General features: G+C 31.3%; 1 protein-coding gene across 1 annotated transcript; it reads left to right on the top strand.

Annotated features, from left to right (window-relative positions):
- Nucleotides 1-319: 319 nt before the first annotated feature.
- On the top strand, nt 320-6,794 carry LOC106687635 (uncharacterized; the record flags this gene model as incomplete). The annotated part of the gene is given in 4 exon segments (XM_014431621.3): nt 320-511; nt 3,354-4,779; nt 5,762-6,405; nt 6,662-6,794. Coding segments are annotated over 4 exon segments (2,387 nt in total), but the record flags the coding sequence as incomplete, so codon positions are not given.
- Between the last annotated feature and the right edge of the window lie 3,261 nt (nt 6,795-10,055).

The following is a 10,055-nucleotide window of genomic DNA, read 5'->3' as shown; positions in this document are numbered from 1 at the left end:
TATATCACTTGTGTACCTTGTTTTTTATGCAATATTAAAAATATATTGATTTTGCTTTAGCATTGAACTAAATTTATGAGTTTCCTTTGGTAAAAGTTTCTTATTCAAAGGGTATTTTTTAATTATTTGAAAAATTAGACTGTATTATTCTCAAAACTTTTGTTCTAGTAATCTCATCTTTTCATTACTCAGCTCTTTTCATCAGTACCGTAATATTCATTTTTCATAGTACATAGTGATAAATTCATTTAGTTGTAAACAAAATTTAACTAACTTGTGACATATACAGCCCTATTGCTAGTATTAAAAATGTATTATTCTTTACAGATGATGAGACTATTTAAAAGAAGGAGCTCTGATCCTAATCCACAATTAGTCAGTCTCGCTCCACTTTCTCCTGACAGTGATGAAGAAGGAATGAAACAGTGGCATCCCAGGTCTGGTCAAGCCTCTCCAGTTGCAGTTGGATCATCCACTCCAATTTCAGGATCACCTAAAATAACAAGAAAAGGTAATGGTATAAAATAATTAATTTTCCTTACAAATCTGTTAATGGAGCGTAATGGGTACATTCAATGTTAAATTACCTAATGACAATTCTTCATATCATCTAATGACAAAAAAAGAATAGTGGTTTTCAGTTAAAATTAGGTTGGAAAATTTCTATGCTAGAAAGGATATTGTATCCAATATAATTATATCAATAATCCATTATCTATAGGTAACCAACCTATTCTAACTATGGTCAAGGGGTCAAGTTTTCATTTGCTGAAACCACCACAGAAATAAAGATCAACCCCCCCCCCCCGGCCGAATTCGAACTAGTCCTGCTGCAGTCACGAGCCAGTTAAAGTTGGCACTTTAAATTTCTGGGCTACAAATGGCCCTACATCCTAGTAACATGACCAGACCATTTAACCATCATACTTTCATGACCTGTCATAAATGTGGTTCTTTGAAAATGTTATTAGGTATAAAATGGAGCCCATGTGCTTTGGTCTTTCCTTCATAGCATTTCGCATTTGCAGCGACACTTATAGTCGAAGTAGCACATGTTGTTAGTCAATTATTTTCCTACCATCCCAAATTCAGAGGTATTCCAGAGTATAGGCAATTTTAATTTAATATAATGTAAAAAGAAAGGAGAATGCCTAAGAAAGATGAAAGTTTGAAAGAATGCTCAGAAAATTGACTGTTTAGTGGATGGTATGTATGAATCCCGACCATTCCTTGCATGCTTTCTTTTTTTAGAAAATAGTTGAGAAGCAATCACCATTGAATAATAGGGACCTGACCCTAGAGTTACTTTGGCTATAACTTTCACACAATGTGTCAAAGCCAGCTCACAATTTCTATGCTAGATGATTCTATGGTTGCTGCTGATAATTTTACACATAGTTTGGTCTCATAACATTTTTTTTTCAAACTAAAAAATCACTTAAAAAGCTGTACCAGCAAAGATATCTGGGTTTCTTGGCCAGAATTTATTTGACTGTAAGATCAATAATTCATATGCTCAATGGAAAATTGGGAGGTAATGGTAAATTCCTTTTAAAAGTGGCCTCTGACAGTTGCCACCCTCTATATCAAGGTATTCGAAACGGCACTTTATTCATTCTAAAAGTAGGAATCATAGCCCAAGAAACGAAAATTCTATTTAACACACTCGCCATAAACCCCGGACCACTCGAACTAAAGTACTCCCATTCCAAAGTCACAAATTAACATAAAAACAAATCCCAAACTATTCCAATCACCAATCAGATTTGACCAGAATACACTATCCACCAACAGTTCTAAAACAGAAAACACTATAAATATTGTCTGAAAAGTATAAAAATTTATACAGATGCATCTAAAGAAAAAAACAAAGTTGCAGTCGGAATATATGATGTCCAATATAACCAGGATACATCGATAAACCTCCCCACCAAGTTTAGCATATACAGTCCTGAATTATACGGTGTCGTTAAAGCTTTCAAAATAGCAAACAGAAAATACAAGAATATAAAACTCATAATTCTAACAGATTCCGCTTCCGTTTGCAATTCACTCAAAAACATACGTCGAAAACATATTTCATCTTACCTAATAAAGAACATAATAGAAGAAGTTCATAGTTCATTAAATAACAAATTTAAGGTTAAATGGGTTCCAGGTCATGTGGGTTTGTACAGCAATGAGCAAGCTGATAAGATAGCAAATCGAAGACCCATTACATATTACACTAAATTTTAGTATATATGGCAAATACAGGATTAAATATCCCCTCTTCCAAAACAACAGCGCTTTCCTTCAAGGGCTGGCAGATCTAGTTAGGGCTACTATTCAGGCATTGTGCAAATTTATAGCAGAAACCAAATTAGATTTTTAAAATTAAATAAATAATAACAATTTACATCCTCATCTCCATTCTTTTATAATATAACAACAAGGGCAGTGTAGGACTCCAACGGGAGTCTTGGGCTGATGTAAGAAAAGGAAAAAAAAAAAAGAAGAATGCTCAGATGGGGCAAAGTTCTGATTAACTGATGTTAGTCATTAGGATCATGCAAGAACAAATATAACACCCTTCTGATGGAAAAGGGACATAACTTATGATCAAATGTAACTAATTATCAAAATTAAAATGTGCTCACGATTAGTAAATACAAAATATATTAATGTTATCAGGAATTCATACATCAAATGAATTCCTGATAACATTAATATTTTTTTTTAAATAATACAAATTTTATAAATAACTCTGTGCCTATATATTTACTACTTATTTTATTCAATAATTTTTCTAATCCTGTGCAGAATAATATTTCAATATTGGTTATTTTGCAAGGTATATAGAAATTTTACCACCAATACAATTTTATTGAATAAAGAAAAACTACCCTTTCTATAAAAATAGTTTGTTTTTTTTTAGCATAAATGATATTACACATTTTTCACTACATTTAAGCGACAAAATGTCTTATTAAATAAATAAACTTTAATAACTTTTACAGTTCATAGTCAAAAAATGAACTTTGATTGTAAAGAAGAAAAGAATCTTAACTATCGCATATTCAACATATTAGAATAATCATTATGAGCAAACAAATCTAGGGTCTATCTGCCCTGATCATAGACCAATGTAACTAATGTAAAAATAAAGAGATATAAACTGAGAAGATTGAATGTGCTGATTGACTATCACTATTGTAATGTAACCATTGCACGTTGTGCAATACCATTTTTATCATAAAACCATCTGTAAATATGAAAAAATCCTAATCTATTCTTAATATTCCAACATTTTTTATCTCAATAGTATAAAAGTTACAAGAAATCTATTTAATTATTTAATTTTCCATTTACAGGTCTTGCAACATGGGGTAAAAAAGTTGGAAGAAAATGGGAACAACTAAAAAGAAGTGATTCAACAGAAATTTTAGAAACATCTGCAAATCATAAATCCACAGTGAACCAACAAGCGAAACCAACTGCTCCTGTTGGCTCAAATCAAAAAAGTAGAAGAGTTTCAAGGGTTGAATCTCTTCGTCATATGTTTGTGCGTGGAAATAACCATTCTCAGTCACCTGTTACTAAGAATCTATCTATTTCATCAGAAATAAATCCTTCAAAAAATAGTACAGAATGGGTGAAGAAAGAATGTCAGAAGGGAATAGCTGACTTGTATCAACTCAATAGCCTTCTTATGAAAGGCAAAGAAAAAAAAAGTGATAGAAAATCAAAAGTTTCAAATCAACCACTGAAATTTAAAAAAAAAATTATTGAAACTGTACATGAAAACCCTTTGGAAGAAAATGGAATGGACCCATGCTCAGTGAAGGATGCAGAATTTACTAGGCTAGAGCAAGTCACTGAAACTGGTAGAAAGTCATTAAGTCATGATGATTTGTTATCTAAAGTCAAGGAGCACTCAGAAAATAAACTATTTTGGTCAAGACCATCCAGCTTATCATTTGATCAACTTGGTGATGTAAACAAAAATGTAACTGCTTGTAAGAAGAATGTAAAAAGTGGCATTGGTAAAGCCAGCAAAGAATTAGGAGTTAATCATCATCCTGTTGTAAATGATAATAAAAAATGCAGTAGTTCTGTAAATAATTACCAAATGAATTGGAGTGAGCCAAAGGTTTTAGGACAAGAGAACACTCAGGACATAGAACCAAGTTTGCCCCTAAATATGCGTACACAACCTCACTTGAAAGAAATTTACAATTTTCTTAACAATATTATGCTTGGAAAATCAGAAGAAAGTGGCTATGAAAGTGATACCTTCAAAGGAAATGATAAAAAACGTTTCGACTTTAATATTGTAAATGCAAAAAATGGACTTCAAACATCTTCCACTTCCTTAGAAGCAAAAGATATTTCAGCACCTGAGTTATCATCTTTTAAGCATAAACTCCACTCAAAAGAAGTTAACACACTTCATCCACATAACACTAAAATAAAACAATCAATGCCATTCGAAAAAATAACCACTATTAATCAAAATAGAAAGGGAATAAATAATAAAATCAGTGATGTTATGCAACCTACTGTTGATAAACAATTTAATCAGAGTGAAACTGATTTTATGGCATCTGGAAGTGGAAGTGGAACAGCACCTCTTTTGGACTTTTCTCGAAATATAAGTTTAGAAAAAGAATTTAAGCGAATATCTATTAGAAAAAGTAAATCTGATGAATTAGGACTCTATGTAGAAAAAATTGAAAATGGTCCTAGTCGGGGAAGCTACATTATTTCCAATATTGAAGCTGGAGGTCTTACGGATAGGTATTGTATATATAAAGTTTTTTTTTGTTTTTAAATAGTTGTATTTTCTCTACATCACAAAATTTATTACCTATAGTAACAATTTATTTAGTTAATTTTAGCTGACAAGGAAAGTAATTGCAATTTGTATATGCTTGAAGGCATATGCTATGAGGAGTGAACTTACAATGTCTTCTAATAAGCAATGTAAAAATGAAAGAAGGGCAAATAATGTCAGCTGCATAAATAAATAAATAATTTATCTTTCTGAATAAACAATTTTTATAAATAATCTAAAAAATATAAATTCAAACTATTAATATATACCAAATATAAACATATTAATAAAGGTGAAGGAAATGGTCAGGGCTGCGGTAATGAAAAAACAAAAAATAGTTCTTAACTATGTATTCATTGCCGACGTTTAGACCCATAATATACATCTTCATTCGGGCTGATCTATAGGGGCCTGTTTACATCTCCACTCACCACATCAGCCCTATTGAAGACCTAGGATAATGAATAAATAGTTGAGAACTATTTTTTGTTTCTTCTTAATCGCAACCCTGACCATCTCCTTCATATCCACTTATTATTTATAAATATATAAATAAATTATATAACCTTTTTATTTTGACATTATATTCTGTGAAATTTTCTTACATTTAGATTTGAAAAAGAATAAATCTTATTGCTAATTGATCTCCAAGTTTCATTAGGACTATAGTTGGTACATGTTTTCTCGGCAAAAAGTTTTAGGAAAAAATAAACACAAACATTAATAGTTGATGCAAACTAGCTAAAAACAATATTTGGTTTCTTAAAATGATAATGATTACATAAATATTAATTAATTGAACACATTTTTAAAATTTTAATATACCTGAAACGATATAATCATTTTATGTTACTTTGTTGTTGTTTTTTTTTTATAATAACAACTGTTTCTAATGCTTCAATAGTTTGTTCTATGAAAACCTCATAATTTTTTTTTTTTGTTAAGAGATGGAAGAATAAAAGAAGGAGATGAAATCATAAAGGTAAATGGTACTAGACTGAAGGGCCTTCCAATTCAAGAAGTTAAAAAAGTGATGAAAAATTCAACAAATGAAATAGAAATTGTTGTATCACGCCCAAGTGACCCATTGTTCTCGAAAAATATTGAGCCAACCAACAAATTATCTAATGATTACACCATAGCTGATAAATCAAAAGACCCTATTCTTAACAAATCAAATTATGATTCTTTCATGGGCTATGTCGTACCTTTAAATAAATCAATTGCTGAGCCAGTGAACCCTCTCAAGCCTTCTCCTAATATTGTAAAATCAAAGTTAGGAAAGCCACCAATACCAGAGGACAAAAGGGAAACTGATGTTTTGAAAACTGGAATGCGAAAATTTTCTTCTCAAGGTGATACTTATTTGCGACATAAAAATGAAATTCCAGATCGCACCATTTTTTCCAATCGTCCTAAATCTTTGACACTTTCAATTTTCACTGTAACATTTCATAAAGGTCCTGGTTTTAAATCTTTGGGTTTCAGCGTGGTTGGAGGTTATGATTCACCTAAAGGAAATCTTGGAATATTCATTAAAACTATATTTAAAACAGGACAAGCCGCAGAAAATGGATGTTTAAGAGAAGGTAAATTTATTAATATTGCCTATATGATTATACAAGCAGTTTTCTCACTTACCCTTGCATTTCCGATTATTATATTCAGTTTATGTGTTTATATATTTTGTATCATGCCGCATTGTTATTATATTATTCCAATTACATATTTAGATTTAACCAACTATATTAAACATTTCAAATAATGCCTAATTGAATATAATTATTTTTTTTAGTTTTGAAATATATATTTTTTTATTGATAAAAATGTATACATTTTTAATAGGTGATGAAATCATAGCAGTAAATGGGGCTGTTCTGCAAGGACTTACCCATGCAGAAGCTATATCAGTTTTTAAGGAGATTAAAAGTGGTCCAGTTATGCTGCATGTTGGGCGTAGAGATAGTCTATCTGCAAGGTAATAGTTTAATACATATTTTTTTTAAATTTTCACTAATAACTATTTCATTCAAACTTAATACTTTAGATCCACATTGTTTTATTTATTTAGTGTTTTAGTTATACTATTAATCTAATAATAATATAGGTATTCTTTGTTATATTAAGAATTCCATTCTCACTACTTATACTGGTTAAAATTACTTTTCATTTAAAATACCTAACTCCTACCATATACCCTCACTCTTCTTGTCATATTCTCCCTCTTAATAATCAAACTGGTACCTGTTTGTCCTTGAAAATTTATGGTTAAAATAACAATTCCATGAATAAATATTTGTTTCCTTCAATTTCCTCAGGCTCACTTTCCTTCCCTTTTGTCATTGAATAATTTCCTCCTCATTTCCAATTTGATTCCCCATTTGAATCCTTTTTTCATGTAAATATTCCTCGCTCTAACCATGAACTAATTACATCTTGTAGTCATGAATTACTCCTTAGCTCTATCGCAAAACCTAGTTTCTTTCTTTTTAACCCATGATATTTATCAACCTTTGTGACAACATTCCTTAACTGATATATTGGTGCAATGTTGATTACTGAATTTTGGAAAACATGGATCTGTATTAACAGTATGGTGATAATAGACTTTCAGTTATTTATAGCATTACTGAAGTTATACTTAGCATAGTTTAAAATCAGCCACTGTCTCCTCTAGAAAAGTATTACTAGGTAGCATTAATTATCTTCCCTATAGTGGTATCAAGGAGTACAGAAACCGTAGGTCACAAATATTTCACTTATGTCCAACGGGATTACTGAAAAGTTTTGTTGTCAATAGCTGCTGCCAAATGCATTTTCATGGCGGCAATACCATACAATCCAATGTCTGAACACATTGGTATTGATAATGAAGCAATTACATTATCCACTGGCATAGGCTTGGCCACTCCAATTTCAGATATATCCGCGCTGTCACTAGTTATGGATTCATGAAGCTCTCTGCAAGCTGTTGGTGAGCATTATGATGGTGCTATACACATGTACTATATATATATATATATATATATATATATATATGTTAAACGTTTGGTAGAAGAAAGACTTACAAAAGAGAAAAGGGAAAGAGAAATGACCAACTCAGTTGCTAGCTAGTTGGTAGCTAGCTCTCTCTCTTCTACCCTCTCCATGATCTCTTCTTCTTCAAGGATTGGACATATTTCTAGGCCGTTGATATTCTATCCGGGTCCACTCCGGCTCTTCCACTTCCATTCGGGCCTCCACCTCTCTAGCGCTTGTATCCATGAGATCTTGACCACATTCCACAAATGAGCGCTCTCTCGGAAATCCCTCCTTCCCTAGCTCTTTCGTCAATTGACCCTTTAGTACCATAGATAGGAATTGCATCCGACCATGTACCTCGATTGTTTCCATCATCTCGCTGAGTTTATCTGCGATTCTGTTGTAGCGTGCCAGGAGTTCCGAGACATACTGACCACTAGACTGTTTCGGTTTCTTTGTCTCTCGGATATTCATAAATATGTCCTCATCTGGGGCCCACCATCCTCCTCCGAAGGCCTTCTTTAATCTTTCCTTCGTAACTCTCCAAGGGGTCTCTTCGTCCGCCTGAATTTGATTTAGGATGCTCCTCTTCACTCTTCAGAACACCGCTGCTTTTAATGCCTCCGCATCTTCACTATCGAGCAGATTTTCGATTGACTTCGCTTCAATTCGGCTTATTAGTCGGTCACCCTCTTTTATGAAGTGGCTCAGTTCTCCTGTTTCTCCGGTAAACCGTTCGAGGTCAGAAATGGCCTTCCCAAGTCTTGGACGGTTGTTGTGCGTACTTTTACCTACTCAAGTGTTGTGGCGTGGGCTCCCGCTAGAGAAACTTCCGGTAGTGTGGCAAGCTCCGGGGTTGGAGGAGTCACCTCCATGGAAGATGGTTTCTGGACCTAGTTTTGATTTAAAGCTTCCAGGGTGAAGACCGCTTGTCTGACGAAACCGTTGGCAGCCATTATTTTTAAAAAAAATTGGAAGCTGAGAAAACAACGACAAAATTTTTTTCTTTACAACAAATATTACTCCGGTTTCTGAAGTCCCCAGGTGCCTAAACCCAACCAGTTAAACGTTTGGTAAAGAAAAGATTTAAAAAAGAGAAAAGGGAAAGAGAAATGACCAACTCGGTTGCTACTCAAACACTGTCCTTTATCATAAACATAGCAAAGATAAACTAAAATATTTTAAACTGTAGAAAATCGTATAGAAAATATAAAAATGGAATATCGATATTTTATTTTGATAATTACATGTTTATTTCGATATTTTTTTTTTTTATTATTGTTGTAATATCGATATGAAATATCACAACTATAAAATATGAACAATATTCAGATATTAATTTATGGAAAATTAAAACCTTAAATATCGATATATTATTTTGAAATTACGTTACTATTTCGAAACTTTGTACAATTGTAACATCAATATGGAATATTAGGAACAATATTCCGGTGTTATACTATCGAACTATCGATATTTTGTTTAAAAAGACTAGAAAATTAGAACCTGAAATATCAATATTTTATTTTGATAATTACACATTTATTTCGATATTTTATATAGTCATAACATCAAAATGGAATATAAGAAAGAGAGAAATTACAAATTTATTTCGATATTTTCTATCGTTGTAATATCGATATCGAATTTTAGCAACAATATTCGAATATTATTTTATCGAATACTCGAAATTTAATTTTGATAATTACATATTTATTTCGATATTTGATATAGTTGTAACATCTAAATAGAACATAAGGAACAATATTCCGATATTATAATATCGAAATATCGATATTTTGTTTGGAAAATAACATGTTTATTTCGATATTTTGTATAAAAATTGTAGTGAAAATTTGAAAATAGAATATCCATATTTTGTTTAGAAAGACTAGATAATTGAAAAATGTAATATCGATATTTTAATTTGATAATTACTTGTTTATTTCGATATTTTGTATTATTGTAATATCGATATGGAATATTAGCAACAATATTCGAATATTATTTTATGGAAATATCGATATTTTCTTTTAAAATACTATAATAGAATAGAAAATTATAAACTGAAATATCGGTATTTTATTTTATAAATTACAAATTTATTTCGGTATTTTCTATCGTTGTAATATCGATATCGAATTTTAGAAATAGAATATAAGGAACAATATTCCGTTATTATACTATCGAAATATCGATATTTTGTTTAAAAAGACTT

This window comes from Halyomorpha halys, unplaced genomic scaffold, assembly GCF_000696795.3.
Source record: "Halyomorpha halys isolate HHAL.00 unplaced genomic scaffold, Hhal_1.1 Scaffold990.1, whole genome shotgun sequence".
Lineage (NCBI taxonomy): Eukaryota > Metazoa > Arthropoda > Insecta > Hemiptera > Pentatomidae > Halyomorpha > Halyomorpha halys.
Note: the sequence above shows the minus strand (reverse complement) of the source record. Positions and strands in the feature narration are given on the sequence as shown.